This window comes from Phoenix dactylifera, chromosome 5 (genome assembly GCF_051530095.1).
Source record: "Phoenix dactylifera cultivar Ajwa chromosome 5, Ajwa_hap1_PhDact_Kaust_v1.1, whole genome shotgun sequence".
Taxonomy (NCBI): Eukaryota; Viridiplantae; Streptophyta; class Magnoliopsida; order Arecales; family Arecaceae; genus Phoenix; species Phoenix dactylifera.
The window spans coordinates 6273253-6290684 of NC_143194.1; the positions used below are offsets into that span (position 1 = coordinate 6273253).

At 38.4% G+C, this 17432-nt stretch overlaps 1 protein-coding gene across 3 annotated transcripts; it reads left to right on the forward strand.

The window, feature by feature from the left end:
• The first annotated feature begins 1022 nt into the window (after window positions 1-1022).
• LOC103696166 (putative peroxygenase 5) lies at window positions 1023-9331 on the forward strand. Of its 3 annotated transcripts, none has more exons than XM_089930629.1 (6): window positions 1023-1180; window positions 2166-2282; window positions 2401-2486; window positions 3391-3485; window positions 8805-8930; window positions 9063-9331. In XM_089930629.1, the coding sequence occupies exons 1-6, from the start codon at window positions 1123-1125 to the stop codon at window positions 9202-9204; spliced, it is 624 nt and encodes a 207-aa protein (XP_089786755.1). In that variant the 5' UTR covers window positions 1023-1122; the 3' UTR covers window positions 9205-9331. The 3 variants fall into 3 exon arrangements, with proteins under 3 accessions (XP_089786755.1, XP_038976519.3, XP_089786754.1); XM_089930628.1 differs by having other exon boundaries at window positions 1097-1351; XM_039120591.3 differs by lacking the exon at window positions 2166-2282 and having other exon boundaries at window positions 1060-1180.
• Window positions 9332-17432: the final 8101 nt, after the last annotated feature.

Below are 17432 nucleotides of genomic sequence, written 5' to 3' on the forward strand. Positions count from 1 at the left end.
TGATATTAGCTCCAATTCTTGGAAGATTGTTTTTCAAAGGAGTCTGGACATTCAGCTTGCTAAGGGGTATGGGGAATCACTTAGAATTATGATATGTTAGTTTGGAAATCGTCTGCTTCTAACAATTATTGTAAGGATTTGCAAATCTTGTGCTGCCGAAGAGGTCAAGATTTTTTGCTGGCAAGCTATTTGAAATAAGATTTTAACAGCTGATAACTTGATGAAAAGCTATAGCCTATGTTTTGTGCAAGTCTACGGATAAATCTCTACGCCACCGGCTAACATCCATAACTTTTTTCATTTACTATGCATACAGAAAGCTATTTCTTAAACAACCAAGTAAATAATAATATTCATTAACAGATTTTCGACATGATATGTTTTTTTCCATCAATTATCCTACTTTGTGCTTGCATTTCCTACCATGCACAAAATCCATCGTATTTTTATTTTTTAATTTATTTTTATTATCAATAAAAATATTTGTTTTTTATATTCATGCTAAAATAAATAAATAAATAAATAAATAAATAAAAACTATTTGGACGATGAAGTTCAAAATTTTATCAAATTTATAGATTGGCCAGTACAACCAACAAAATTATATGATTACAAGTTTGTTAGATTTTTTTGTCGGTATTTATAAATATAAGTCTAACTTAGTCTATAATTTTATGATTTTGGTGATGGTATAGGCCCAACCTTCGAACTTCATTGGAAAAGCACCTAGAGTCGCCTAATGTGAGAATCCTATTTCCATAAGAATACAATTTTTCCGTCTCTCTTCATTAAAAACTCTAACTAAACAAGTGGCTATCTCATTATTTTACTGTTGACCACACTTTTCTCCCTCTTTTTTTCGCGAACCAAATGAGCCCTAAGCGTTTCTACTAAATCGTTGCTAATTTCTAGTTTCGTTTGCATGCGAGCCGGAAATGTTGACTAGAAAAGCATTTACGGGATGTAACTAAGGACGCGAAGTCTTTGCAAATAGGGAAAGCCACAAATGTCATTTTCTCCCCATATCTTGTGTATATATATAAATATGTAGCTGCGGAAGCTACTTCAACCATCCGGCAAAGAAGATACTTGCGGTGATCTTATTTGCTGTCGTTAGTGAAGATGACCAAATTATCCTGCGCCTCCTACCTTCTCTTGCTCCTCCTTATCGTCTTCCCAGGTATACTTCCAACCTCCTCCATCATCCATCCAACCAAATAATCAATAAGATTTCATGGGGGCTCAGCAGCCAAGATGCCTTTCCTTGCCGATTTTGTGGCTTTTAGAGGCTTAGAGATCCATTTAGACTCTATCCGAAGGCCACCGATCAACCGATTGTTCTGGTTAATTGGTCAGTTATTTCTTTTCTTTTTTTTTCTTCTTTTACTGTTGTTCTCTTCCTTTTCTCCGACGATGACAGTCTTTCAGGCGAGCGATCTGTAACCCCCATGGCGCCGGTGATTTCCGGCGAGCTGTAAATGGATGTAGGCGACGCAGATTTCGACATCCATTTTTCTAACATGTTGTTATCCGGATGCTCACGGCCAACTCGCTTAGCTTTTGTCACGACAGCTGCGCTGGGGGCCAACTTTTTGTTTCGTTTTGCCTTTTTTCTGTTTGTTTTTCAAGGGAAGCTGTGTTCAAAGCCAAAAAGAAAAAAAAGGGAAGCTGTGCGTTGTTTGTTAATGTACGCCTAGCTGAAACAATTCCGGCACATAGACTGTTTGCATTAATGCTATATAGTGTTGGAGTGGACAGCTATCAATAATAATATCTTGTGATGGCGGCCATCAACCACTACATAGCATTTTATAGTGCAAATCATGTACCTTATGGCCCTACACCAATGGAAACGGAATCTTGCATGCTATGTGGGACTCAGTGCTCCTTTTTGGTTTTGGTTCACATTTGCTTTCTATCATGATCATTTTCTCCATGATATAGCTTTCTGGATGGTTATTCCTTCCTTCTCCTTCAGAAAATATTAGGCTTAACGCTGCCATAATTTTTTTTTTAAACTCATCAGTTTTGGATGACTGACAAGTGACAATAAAACTTGTGCAATTTTGCTTATAGTTTGCATAAGTTGCTCAGATAAAGCTTTATATTAACATCTGGCCGAAACGATTTAGTGTGTCCTTTAACAACTAAGGCCTGGTATGCAGGAGGAGTTAAAGGGCAGTGGGATAACAACAAAACTAACCTGACTGCGCTTCAGAAGCACGTATCGTTCTTTGACCGGGACAAAGATGGGGTCATCTATCTAGAAGAGACCTACCAAGGTCTTCTTCTCTTCTATTATTTCTTCGTTTCATTTACTCCTGTACTATTTTGGCATCTTTTTCTTTCCTTTCTTCGTTCAATCAACCAGTATTGATTTATTTGCTTATTGTTTGTCAGGATTCCGTGCACTTGGGTTCGGTGTTGCCGTTTCCTCCGCGGCCTCCGTCGTAATCAACGGCTTCCTCAGTCCCATAACCAACAACGTACGATTGTTTCTCCTTCCTCTCGGCCCTCTTTCTTCCCTTCCCACAATATTACGTGCTTAACGTATATGAGTACCAGTCCATGACTACTAAGTAGTAACTACGAACACCCCTGGAGAAATAAATCCAAAGATCTCGAGCCAAACTTTACATGGATTTTTCCGCCCACAATACTAGTAACTATTTTGAATTAGTTTACCAGCTAAGTCATCGAGCATCCACACCCCAAACAGCTCTATTAAAATTTTCACTTCATAACAAACTCAGAAGTTGGAGCCCCCCGAAAGTTATGGTTGTGTTCACTGAAGATCCCTAAACTACTGTACAACAAAATCTTAGTAACTGAGATTTCTTAGCGTAATCTATAACAAAAGTATGAATTTTTGCTGGTAATCTAAAAAAATAACTCCTAATGAGGCAAATTTGCCTTTCTTAATATTGACAAATCCCTGAACGTACTGGGAATTAACGTTAATGGTATCAAGTTTTATTTGTATCAGCAACCCATTATTGACCTTGCTAACATTCGTAATTGAAATTATTTTGAAAATACATAAAGTATAACAAATAAAATAGAAATCATGAAACCTTAAATGTTAAAGCTTGTCGAGTTCATGAATTTCTTCGAGCATGACTGATTGCTTTATCTTTCGTTTTCTGAATTAGGGTTATTTTTCAGAAAGAAGTATCAGCTCCTCTCTCTCTCTCTCTCTCTCTCTCTCCCGTTAAAATTAAAAATAGTCACCATAGGGCACTCAACCATCATGAATTAATTATGGAGAATTTGTGCATTAGCTTTTGTGACACTTTACATTTCTTTGTTAATTATAATCATTTCTTAGGTCCTTTTTGGTTCTTTGGACAAAATTTTCATAATTCATAATTTATATTGTCGTGTATGCAGGGATCAATACCAGCAATCTTTCTCCCTGTTCTTGTGGCCAACATTCAAAAAGGCATACATGGAAGCGACACTGGTGCCTATGACACTGAGGGCAGGTAGCATTAAATATATTGTTTATTACTATTTTTACTAAAAGAAGAATAATTCCTTTCTAAAGCTGTATTTAATTATTGAATAATTTTGAAGGAATAAGAAAAAGTTATTTTAATAGGGCTTATGTTGTGGAGCAGAGGATCTTGATGTTTGGTTGAGAGGATAATTAGAAAGGGAATAAAGTGCATTGGGTTTTGTGTTAGATTTGAATTTCATCACATAACATTACCCTCCCACTTTTGTTTGGATAAAAGAGTGAATAAGGGAAAAGGATAATCCGAGGGAATAAGACAGACATCATAGAAATTCCACCCCCTGGTGGAATGTCCAATTTTCGCTGACTAGGGAATAAGATACCTGTTAGAGGATAGTCTATTTGTGACATAAAATGGTTCTTTGGATGGAATAGAGCAGAATAGGTGTCTTATTCCATCCCTCTTCCACCTTTTGAACAGGGCAAAAGATTATATGGACAACTATCGAATTATAGTAGTTGTTAGTATCTTTGATTTTTTTTGGGTACACAAACTGATTCTATCAAAATGCAAACCACCAAGTATATGTAGATCTATGGAATGTGAATATTGTATATGTAAATTTCTATTAGTATAGATGTCTACCTTTTGATTTTATTCATTTTACTCCAAATAGAATCTTGAAAATAAAAAATATATACAGCTTCCTGTGAAAGCATATGAAAAGCTGTTGGAGGAAGGGATTTTGAACTAACCATAGAGAAAATTATGAGAGCATTTCTGCATATAGAATGTCTTATGATCGAGTTATTATTCTAATAGCTAGATAGAAGCCTAGGCATGGGATATTTGCAATTTATGCAAGTTTAGCTTAGGACATCCATAGCAATTATGACAAAAAATAGCAGAAACTAATAATACAAGATCCAAATTTTTACATTGTTCGCACTCAAGTGAAATCTTTCTTACAAACTTCAACTCCTTGAAAAGAAATGACCTTCACTTTTAACACAAATTTGTTTTTTTGGTAATTGATTAATAAGAAAAAACTTCCAAAGAAGATCTTCCAAGAAAATTGCTCTTGGGGAAGCTCCTCATTTTCCTAGTTCTATGGTTTTGTTTTTCCCCTTAGCCTCTTCTTCTAGTTCTTTTTCTCAAGAATTAACCTCTTTCCTTCACAATCTCTTGAACAGAAATACCTTGGCTTGCTTGCACAATTAAGCAGTGGTGTTTCTCAAAACAATTAAACAATAACTTCTTTTTTTGCATGGGTGCCAACAAAACTGCAAATCCCTTATGATCTTGTGCAGATTGTGAAAGCAAACCCAATAAGTTAAAATGGGAGAGGAAACAAGTGCTAACCCCAGTCCTATATGGACATAAAGTCTAAATATGCCTACTAAAATAGAATAAACATTCCATGACTCTCCATTTTCATCAACTAGAAATATTACTTTTCACTTGATCTTGCACCTAATTAGCAGACTACCTCCTCAATTTTAGGTGTTAAGGAATTACAAGATCTTTCTTGATAAGAGATCTAATTTCTAACTTCAAATAGCTTTAACTCAATGACATTCATAATCACATATGGGTCAATTAGAACTCCATAAATCTCACTGCTATCACCACTAAACGAAAAGATGCTTTATTTACAAGCATTGACTTCTGATGTCTTCTAAGCATCGAAGTGCTGACAATTTATTTGCAGATATTATACATTCCAAAGAAATATTTTCTGAAATTTATCTTGCTTTATTGAACTTATATTTAGTACCATACCCAATAAGACACCAAAAAAAGTAAGAAAAAGAATATGGAATTCTAGCACAAGTAAACCACAAAATCTTTTAAAGAAAATACAAAAAGAAGATTAGGGCATCGAAAGTCATAACCAAGGTATGCCGGCTCGGTATCAGGCCTTATACCGGTGCCACACTATCACTGTGTTCGTACGGTACAGCATATCGAGTGTTGGTACGCCCCCCGTATTATATACTGATATAGTATAGTATGCTTCCTGGTTTGGTATGGTGCGATACATATGTCTCATATTACCTGGTTCGGTATGATATGGCGTACCATGGTCATAACCATGAGTTATTCATGAAGAAAGTGGAAAGTTAACAGTTTTAATAATGTAGTTAGAAAACAGAAGCTAACACTATGATTGGACAATTATTTTATTTTATTTTATTTTGAGGGAAAACTAGTGTTGATTTGTACAATTTTCTGAATTCTGAAAATGAAAGAAAAGAAAAGCAAGTGCCCATGTTTTAAGCGTACATGATACAAGTTGGAACTGAGAAGTAATAAGAAGCTAGTTTCTCTATTTGATAATCAGTGTTAAGGAAAAAAACTACCGCTTCATTCTTTGTAGGTCACCTTATATGAGTGTTCCATTGTTGAGGTGATACCTTGTGAAAAGTGTATATATTCAAGTGATTTTCCAATTAATGAAGTTTGTTTCCTTTCATTTGATACAAGAATCTGAGATCATTTTCCTAAGCATCAATTGACATTATCATTGTCTTGCCCTTTCTCCTCTTATCGAAGTGCTAAACAATCGTATCCTGTAAGTTTCATTAATTTTTTTTTAATATAAACTACATGATCTTTGAAACATCAATTTTGGCAACCATTACATAAATATGCTCAAAATGGAGTTTCTATATGGAAATTGTTTTGATAGTTTAATGCGAATACTAATTAAACAGTGTAGATGCTAACTTAAAGATGTGTAGCAAATAGTTTTTATTTTCAATATGAAGCACTTTATTCAGGTAGCTGAATAATACGTAATTCACAAGTTTTATGCCTAAAATAGAGTTTGTGTGTAAATATAATGATTGTGGAGATTACAGAGCACAGAGGAACATAATTTTTATTGTCATTAGAAACCTTAATAGTAAAATGAGTAAAGATTATGCAAGAGTATACTTCTTCGGATATTCTCTTAGCAGCAAGGTATGTCGTCTCGGTACCGGACCCCGTACTGGTGCCTCCTTATTAGTACGTCGGTACGCTTGGTATGGGGGCCGATTCGGCATACTGAGAGTCAGTATACTCTCCGTACTGCTTATCAGTATGGCACAATGCGTTCCATACCATCTGGTTCGGTACAGTATAGTATATCTTGCTTAGCAACAAGAGCCTTGTTTATAAATGTCGAGGGGCATGTTGAGAATTTCAATTAGTATAGGATTCAGAATACCTCGTGCTGTCCGGTTCGGTACGATATGGCATACCTTTCTTAGTCGCATGAGCCTTGCTTATAAATATTGAGGGGCATGTAATTGAGAAGGCCAATTAGCATAAGACTAGTTGCTTTATTATATGTAACCTTATTGTTGAATCAACCTTTTTAGAGAATATTCGTTAATGGCCAACATGATTCTTTTGTTCAAGGAAGCAAATCATTGCAGAGACCCTAACCTTTTCCGTTGAACAATATGTTCTCAGCATAGAAATTCTTTTGTATTTGCTGAGTTACTTTCAGTAAAGAGCCTCATTAGACAAGTCAGATGACTTAGCAACTATTGCATTATCTTAAGCCATGTTTACAACTCATTTTAGACTTGGACATATCAGAGCTTTCTTGTCTGATAAGATTAGTAGCATAGAATTACTATAACAATTGTAGAGAAAATTTTACTTGCATAACTAATAAATATTCCACTATGCCAGAAACTTTCTGGCCAACACAATATACATTGGTCCAAGCTCAAGGCAATAAATTATAAATGAGTTCCTGTTGACATCCAGATAACCGAAATTAGTAATAAATCAAATTTGTTTTTTTTTAAAAAAAACACTCTCATTGCCCTTCTACAGTGATGTTTATAATTCTAAATTTGGTAATTTATGTATAATTGTTGGTTATAGTAATAATTTCTTAAATTAACTAATTTTTTTTTTGTATGGTAGAAATTTTTTAGTATCATATTTTTGTTAAATTTATAGTACATATACACACAATATATATATACATATACATATAGTATCGAGCTGGGCTGGGTTAGGTAACTAGGCTCAAAAATTACTGGCCCAAGCTCGGCGTGATTTTAAATCAAGTCTAAAGTTTTTGTCCCAAGCACAACCCAGCACATAGAAATACTAGCCCAACATTGTCATAATGTGGGCTGGGTCGAGCAGGCCATGGGCTGGCCCAACCCAGTTTTCCTTTTGTTTAAAGTTGCATCCAGAAATCAGGGTATTTGTTATTAGTCTTTCACCAAACCCCGCCACCCACCCGCCCCCCACTTCTTTTTTTTTTCTTTGTCCTTCGTTAAATAATTTTCTACTTCTTTTTCTTCATGAATAGGCTAGGTTCTTGCTTATCCCTCCTCTTCCATGCTCATGTTAAAAAAACCAAGGGGGAAAAAAATTACTCTGAACTTCCTGTCCCTTGTCCTCCTTTTCATTACGATGATGTTATCGCATCTTGATATTCTAATGGTGGCTGGTTCTTCATTTCTTGTCAGAACTCCATTAATTTTTTCAAACCTTAGGTTGCTTGTAGTATTATAGAAGACTTGTTTGAAGGATACCAGCAAGTGATGCGAATTTGCTCACTCATAAGTTGATATACATGTGATGATAAACCAAAACTAATAAGAAACCAATTAATGAGAACATATTCTTTGCAAGGATCATTTCATTCTCTACAGGTCCTTGTTCTTTTTCTTTTGTTGTTTATTTTTCTGGTCTTTGATATAGTTTTACAGACACCTATAGGAAAAGTTTTGTTATTGCTTCCCTATAATTCATGGTTTGGTGACTTTCATACTCGGAGAAAGTAGAGTAGGGAACCCAGCAGCAAAGGGACATCCCCAACTTTTTATTCTTTTAAGTAAAAATTTACACTATTAGTTTTGCACATTTGCGGTTCTCTATTATAATTTACGGGTTTCGTCCACATGTCACTATAATTGGGTCTTTGAGATAATATGTTCTTATGTTAACTTGTCACTATTAGTTTCGCACATTCGTGATTCTCTATCATTATTAGAGTATTGCATCGGGTAATTTTATTTTCTCATAACATTATTTAAGTTGTGCAGAAATGTGTTTCAATTTTTATATTGTCTTGTGATTAATTACTAAAAACTTCACTAGCAAATTAACCTATTTGCGCAACATGTCAATTGGATTATCTATTAGCAGTTTCACTCTAGTTTACTCTGTCATACTTCAAGATCACACTATGATGTTCTGTTCTATGGCTCACCTTCCCATCTAGTGTAATCAATATTCATTATCTCTTTTACTAAAACTTTTAGAGAAGTGAGAATTATTTTTCTTTATCTCAAATTCTTGACTAGACATAATCTATACAATTTGCAGGTTTGATTCTGAAATGTTCGAGGAGATCTTTCAGAAGCATGCACACACCAACCCTAATGCACTAACATCTGATGAGTTGAATGAGATGCTCAAAGCGAATCAACAACCTAATGACTTCCAAGGAAGGTGGGTTTTCTTGAATTAATAGAAGCTACGAATATAGGAGGCTCATTACTTTAGAATTTTAGTCACATTATAAGCAAATATCAGTCATTCTCATTGGTCCCATATCCATTCTCACTTTGCAATTTGTTGCAGGGTTGCTAGCCGCTCAGAATGGGAGGCTTTATTCTCTCTCGCTAAGGATGATAATGGATTGCTTCAAAAGGACATTCTAAGATCTTTCTATGATGGAAGCCTGTTTTATAAATTGGAGGGGAAGAGAAAGTCTCTCAAATGAAAGCATGAATGCGATAGCTGAAGAGCGGATTGTAGCTTATTAATGCCAATGCACTTATTGCTTGAAATATTGTTTTGGAATGATCATATAGGTTAAAAAATTGTTCCTACTGCTCACAATTTCATAATTCTCGATCTCTGTCGCGCCCTGCCCCTGGCATGACCGGCTCTTCTCTGCAATAGTAGTGATCGGGGATTTATTTGGTGGGGCATGACGAGGCTCAAAATGAGCATAGATGGTATAAAGCCAGGCTGGATTGGGTTTGAGCCTGTAGATTTAGATTTCATGTTCCTATTGACTGGTGGCCTAGCGAGCATGAACTTTGCCTACCTACCAGATATTAGATAGGTTCTTAATACCCCAACCTCCATTTTTAGATTTGCAGACTCCTTTCCAAGGAATGCCTTGTGAATTTCGATGGTTCAAGCATGAAGATCAACATTTTGTTGGCTTCATGTTATGCCAGAATGATGAAGATTCATAGCTTTAGAGAATGTAAGTTATGATTCTTTCAGTGGCTTCTTTCTTTAGGACTATTATAGATAAAAGTGTTTTCTCTATAGGTTTATGGTCTGATATGAATCAGGTTCACATGCTATATTTCAGGAAACATTATGTCATCGCTATTCCATTAGAGTGCAAGTCCATGGTATTATGTTTGGCAAGTGAATCTGAAAGATGTACATTGAATACTATGCTTGCTGGCTGTCGCAAGTGGTGGAAACATATGAAGAATTGTTATTTGATACTTAAATGCAAAATAATAAGATGTAAATCTGTCACCATACTCGGATCATCATATTTTCTTGAGATGTTCAAGTTAAGGCGGCAGTATTTTTCCTCTTGCTTAGGTCTACAATTTCTAAGCCCTTTTAGCATAGGTATGATTGTCATGTCCTGAATTATTTCAATTGTAGAATTTCTATCATGCCCCAAATCCACCATCTGGGTTGACACATGACCCGGCTATACATTTCTTAGTGTAAATCCCTAAGGAGCATGCAAGGCTTGCTGCACAAAAATAACATTCACCATGTAATTCATCTTTTCAATATAACATAAATAACTCCGCTATTTATAAATAACATCCCATTTAGACTAACTATGTGACGACTATGCAGACTTGTATTTACTCTCATATTAGCTTGGACTGAGTAGAAGGTAGGTATTTATATTAGACCAATAAATCCAATAATATCTTCTAGCTAGTTTTTCTGGATGAGATTCTAAATTGTGACAAATGGTGTGGACCCTATAGCCTGTATGGACTGGAGGATACTACAACAATAGCCCATTTGAGTTAACCACGGACTAATCGTGATGCTCATAATTGGATTAGAATGGATTTGGACCCATAGCCTAATGAGAATACGAAGATATAAACGGGGAGAGTATGTGAGGATCCATGCAGATCTATATTTAATCCAACATCGACTATGGACTAGGTAGATTTTGGGTACTTATACAATACTAAGGAACCGAAATAATAACTCCTAGCTAGCCTTTTTGGGGAGGTCCTGCATTGTTACGGTATAAATTTATTTATCATCCAATGTCATCGAAACTTTATTCTTCTTCCTTCTCTCACTAGTGGGCCAATTTCAGCCAAATCCTATGCATCCTATCGCTCCGAAAAGATAGTTAAGAAAATAGTAGAGGCTAACTAGCTTAGTAAGAAATTTCCTATACAAGTATACCAATATATATAATGCAATAATACATACATACATATACATATACATATACATATACATATACATATACATATACATATACATATACATATATATATACATATACATATACACATATACATATACATATACATATACATATACACATACACATATACATATACATATACATATACACATACATATACACATATACATATATATATATATATATATATATATATATATATATATATATATATATATATATATATATATATATATATATATATATATATATATATATATATATATATATATAATTAACTGTTGAAAGGCAGCAAGCATAAGGTAATAGTATATATTGTAAAATAAGCAATAATCAAATATTGATAACATCCGATAAACCCAATATGCATCAAAATATGTTAATAATAGCAATTGTCTCATTTTTGTTTTCAAATAAGTATCTTATCTTCAATTAATTCAAGTTAGGCTCGATGTCAATCCTGAGATTTCATAGTAATGACCTCTAATTATTTTGATTGAATTGGACTAGCCATAGCCATGCTCCAGCCCATGATCTGTAAGCCAAAATATCACATTCCTGTCTATGGCGGTGCTATCCATGATGTCATTCCTGCTCATGGTAGGCTATCCATAATGCCATGTTGCTCCTCGTGGTGGTTATCTATAATGTCACATTCTTGCCTTGCCATGTAGTCCAACACATCATTTTATTATTCATTCATTAAATCATGTCAGCTTTAATTCATCTTATCAATGGTACACATTATGCTTGTCAAATGCAGTTATATCATGGTTTATGCAAATCAGAATAAATCATCTCCTGATAAGAAATGTACTTAAAAATATTTCTTTAAAACAATCTCATATATAATAATTTCTTCTAAATGAGAACATCTAGGAAAATTATTATCTAAGCCGACCACCAAACTAATTATGCCTATGAATCCAATCATAAATCTAACAATTTGAAATAATTTTTGATATGAATAAAACATCATGATTAATGAATCCAATAAAATTGACTCTACAAGCCCTATGTTTTTCCCCTAATCTTTGCTAACTCAATTTAATTTATCCAAAAGCAATTGAATAAGGAGATCATAATCTTTAACCTAGTTTGAGGGTTCGAGTAGAACCCATGCTAAGTACTTACTACCTAGATGCTGGTGCTCCTGCAAAATTAAACACCAGCAGATTAGGGAGGAAATAAGGTATGAGGGAGGGGTTCGAGACATGGTCAGCCAAGTGTTGTGCATGGCTTCTAAATCTAGTCAGAGCTAAGTAGAGACCAACTACATCAGTGGAGTGGCCCGAAATGAGGGGCAACATGACCACTAATGGCTCGATCATGTTGAGACAACGTAGGATTGATACTCAGCCAACCATCAATCAAGTGACAAATCAGTGATGGAAAGATGGCAAAAGGGAGTAACCAGCATGAGAGGAGTGAGACTCTCAAATTAGGTGAAGGCCATGGTCGTGGACAAGTTTCATCCATGAGACAAGGCTACGTAGACATGCATTCAGGTTTGTTGCCGGTGGATGGCTTGGCCACGAGGATGCCGGCGGTACATGCGGCGGCCAAAAGGGCAAGAAACCAACAAAACAGGGAGGGTATTTGGGTTTGGTCTCATGGCACAAAGGATCACCTATCTCTTGGCCCAGTCTCGCAGTGACATGGGATGCCCTGTTTCGATAAGAGACCGTCGATCTAGGCTCGAACCCATCACCTCCAGGTGGTGGGGCCTGGAAAGCATGCCAATACCCACGAGGAACCCTTGGAGTGAGAAGGAGGAATGATGAATTGGGAAAGAAACCTCAAAGAAGGGATCCTTACATCGGCTTGAGTAAGGGAGGTGGAAGAGCTTCAATTTGTCATGGGGTGAGTGATTTCCTAACCCAAACACCCGTGCGGTGCCCCAATATGCTACACACCAAGGCCTGCCCTCCTAAGTTTTCCCTTGGACATACAAATAAATATGCAATAGTTCACCCATATGGCCAAGCATGCACCTCTATGCCCCTCAGCAACTTTATCGAAGTGAACACATGCGACATCGAGTGCCTGCAAATAACCCGACCCCTCAGGTCTACCGCAATGTTCATGTATTCCTCTGAGCCATAATATAGACTCTTTCCAAGAGTGCTCTGCAACTCCGTTACCTCTGTGTTCATTCCATGGTTTTGCCCTACAAGCCAAGTATTGTTCATCCAAGATGCCCAGATTCTTAGAGTACCCGTGTTCCATGACATAACAATTGTGAAATCGATGCACAAGCTACCATGTTGCCCTTTGGGAATGCATAGTGCAAATCTACATAACACAACCATTTAATGCCGCTACATGTATGGGGCTCAGACAAATCCATCTTTAGTTTCTCTCAGCCAAACCGCCAAGCCAACACACCCCACAGCGCCTCGAAGCTACGGTTGACTATGCATGTCTGAGCCCTTCTAGATTCTAGTATCCAATCTTCCCCGCAAGCTCTTATGCCACGATTCTAGTTTTGCATCTTCAACATGCCTTTCCATCCAGGGCCATCTGCTTGACAATGTTCGCAACCTGTTTGCACATCGCTGTGCATTGCCCCCAAAGTATTGAGTATCCATTGCCATACCACCCAGCATTCTATGTACGTAGCTTGGTCGCACACCATGCACTGTCACAACATGGGCATCCAAGTTTGTCCATCAAGTAAATATATTCAATTGGCTAATCCTTGCATCTAATTGTCCTCTCCTCATCATGACTCTCTTGGTCGTCCTTGATCCTTGGCCTAGCTCCAAGGCATCTAATCTGACCAATATTCCATAAGCCACACTTGTACTCTATGGCCGACCGGCTCCCAATGATCCTCATGAGATATCGTTTTGCAATGCTCATAAGACTTCTCTATCAGGGTAGGTGACACCCTAGCTTGACTAGTCCCTTATCGCCTCTCCACTCCATCATAGAGATCAAGGACGCATGGAGCAGCTAGGACCATTCCTCCAAGATAAACCTCTCAGAAATTCTCTCTCCGCACAATGTTGCTAGCTCGTCCAACTAGTATTACTCTGAACACCCCCATGTAAGACCATCTAGGCATCGCACCATCTTGCCCCAAAATCGTGCCACGGTGGACCTATGTCCAGTGAGGCCTGGGGGAGTCGAGAATGCAACCAAAGATCCACGCCTTTCCTCAACTAAGAGAAATCCTTAAGTATCCACATATGTGTCGACGGCCGCCGCTATGCCAAATATTATGCTTCCTAAGCCCCCCAATATCATGCTACGACCTTGCCGCACCTTGACTAACCATTGCTCCTCTCAATACCCCAACCAAGGATTCAACCAAACTCCACCTAGGGGGTTGCAAAGTATCGAGGTGCGTCGCAAGTTTTGACCCAAGCCAAACCCTTCGTAGCACCATGCCAAGCCCATAGGCACTCCCTGTGACAAGCTTGCAGCTAATAATTGTCCGTGACAGATTTCTAGTGAAGAAGAAGATGCCAACGTTGATCAAAGGTTTGGAGGGTAGAAGGGATTATGGATCAGAGGGTCACTAATTCGATGGAGGAAGATCGAGAAAGGAATGTGGCAAAAAGTTAGAGGAAGGAGCGGTGGATCCAAGCATTTTCGCCCACCCTCACCAGATTGTTCGCTCCAATGGTTCTCTTGTGGAGGTCTCATAATGCATGGTTGGCCATCACATCAGCCTCCCCAGTTCCCCAGTTCAATTGTGGGGGTCTTGCAGCTCGGCTGGCGACGGGTCTCCAGTCTGGTGAGTCTTGCTTGGTTAACTCGCCCAACTCAATCGAATTGAAGATCGAGCTAGCCTAGAGGTGACTCGGATATTACATCTTCCCCCTCTCAAAAAAAAAAAATCTCAAAATTGACATACCTAACCCTCCAAAAAGCTGAGGGTACTTAGCCCTCATTTCATCCTCAAGCTTTCACGCAACCTCCCTCTATAATTGATTGCTCTACTGAACTTTGACATGGTGGATGGCATCGCCCATCAAGACTTGGTCCTTTCTATCCATAGTTTGAATAGGATGCTCTTCTTAAGTTTGATCTTCACGATGCTGTAGTGGCTTGAATTTCACCATTTGGTTAGGATCTGGCACATACTTCCATAGCATCAATACATCAAATACATTCTGCACTTCTAATAAAGCTGGTGGGAAAGCTAATCGATATTGTAACAACCCAATTCCTGACCTAAAATAGTTAGCCGGAAGGTGTTATTTGGATTCTTTGATCGTGTATAAGTACCCAAGATTTATCCAGCGAATAACTAATGTGGGATTAAACATACGCCTGCACGGATCCTCACATACTCCTCCCATTCAAGCCCTGATATCATCGTTAGGCTAAAAGTTTAAATCTATTCAAATCTATTCACAAACACCACGATCGGCCCGTGGTCGGCCCTAATAGATCTGTGCTGCAGTGTCTACTAGTTCACATAAGTTAGGAGCTGAGTCCGCTCTGATACCATTTGTAACAACCCCAGATCTCACTTATAATGGCTAGCCGGACGGTATTAATACTCAAGATCTACCCAACGAATAATCAATGTGGAACTAAATACACGTCTGCACAGATTCTCACAGATATATACTTTTCTCACTCTATTCAAAGTTTTGAACAGAATTATACATCAGGGACTTAGCTTGCCAAGGATTCCAAACCTTTTACACCCTTCATTGGAGATATCTTTAAGAAAATATGGTGGTGCTTCACAGCAGCGGAAGCATGGTGGTGCATAACCCATAGGTCTCAATTTCGTAATCTGGCTCTGATCCTAAAATTATCATATTTGGAGGGTAACAATTCCTTGTCGAACAATGTAGCCACTATTCTCCCAATGAACACACGCATTTCAACATTGTGTCTGGGCGAGGAGGGCTTGGAGGCTGTCTGGAATTTCGGAGGTAGCGTGGAGCCGGAGGGATTATTTTCCGAAGGAGGTCCGACGTTGGTCCAGTTCCCACTAGATGCGCTCTGTGGCTATTAGGGCATCCTGCATAGCTTATCAGGTATGGATGGCTAGGAACGCTCGAGTTTTTGGTGAGCCTAACATGTCCCCACGATTTGTGATGGAGCGGGCGCGGGCACAGGCAGCAGAAATTCTTCATGCAGGTCCGGATCATAGACCTTTGACACCTCGGGACACCTGGGGCCCCCATGCTGCTTCGGCAGCCTCTCACACGGTGTTTTTCACCTGGGATCCCCCACCCTCAAGCTTCCTCAAGGTCAATTTTGATGGCTCGGTCCTGGACGGAGGCAGGAGGGGAGGAGCAGGGTTTGTTATCAGGGGTCCGAGCTCCAGCATGGTGGCAGCAGGGGGTTGTCAGATCTTTGATACCTCAGTCCCAGGGGCAGAGCTACGGACGGGTTGGATGGGATTACGGTATGCACGACATGTACTTCAGACGAGCTCCATCCTCCTGGAGAGTGACTCGGCAACGGTGATCAGCTGGGTCCGAAGGGGCTCTCACAGAGATAGAGAGGTCCATCCTTTGCTCCGTGATATATGGTTGATGGTGAGGGAGGGGTTTACTTTTCAGGCTATGCATATATATCGTGAGGCAAATGAGGTGGCTGACTGGGTGACGGCGTATGTTGCCAGCCACTCAGGAGGCACCTTTTGTTTGCAGATTCTACTGGGTGTATTTGTAGCCGTATAGTATGAAATGCCCGTTTTTAGCCTCTCCAAAAAAAAAACACACACGCATTTCAACAACTCAGCAAAGAAGGCCTGCCACAGATTAGAAAGGTCACGACAAAACCAATATTTAATTACTAACCTTTTGACCCGGTCCTATGCTTCAGCTTGAGGTTGCTTTCCTTGCAAAATTCATGGCTATTTTTTAATCCATGTGACCACACTTATTTCCATATGATTTTGAGAAAGCTTGGCGTTCGTGATGTATTCGATCCTTGTTCAGACCATCTAATGGGCCACACAAGTCCAATGTTTCCTCTAAAGCTCTGTGGGGATGCCAATGAGCCAAAAGATAATATGCACAAGTTGTTCAGTGAGAGTAATTTGATGACATGATATCCGGGCAAAATGACAGTGAGACGTGGGAGATTGCATATGAAGACCAACCAATTACAGGCTCTTAGAAGCAAGAAATAAGAACCTTGACCTATGTACGTAGGGCCAGGAAAATTGACCCGTCCTTTTCCCTCGTCCCTTGACTCTCCTAGGTCTTTCCACAAAGCCTACTGAAACGACAAGAGGAGGAGGTTAGGCTAGTGGCTTGCATGGTTCCTGGTCAAGAGAGGAGGATGGATTATTTAATCCAATAATTCTCTCCTTTGCCCTACTTGATGGCGCAGTCTGCACATTGTTCGCACTGCAAAGATACAAGACTGCCCATTTCTTTCGCAAGGTTTTTAGGTGAATTAGGACACAAATAATGCAACAGAAGTGTTTCATAGAGAAGACACAAACGTTGACAACAACTGAAAGAGGCTGTGCGTCCCAGGAACTCTAAACTACTTGTCTTCTTGCATTTTGGGGACTAATG

Coding starts and splice junctions, on each gene's coding strand:
- LOC103696166 (XM_089930628.1), top strand. CDS start 1,255: ATGCCTTTCCTTGCCGATTTTGTGGCTTTTAGAGGCTTAGAGATCCAT. Junction 3,486..8,804: donor GCCTATGACACTGAGGGCAG/GTAGCATTAAAT, acceptor TACAATTTGCAG/GTTTGATTCTGAAATGTTCG. Junction 8,931..9,062: donor CCTAATGACTTCCAAGGAAG/GTGGGTTTTCTT, acceptor AATTTGTTGCAG/GGTTGCTAGCCGCTCAGAAT.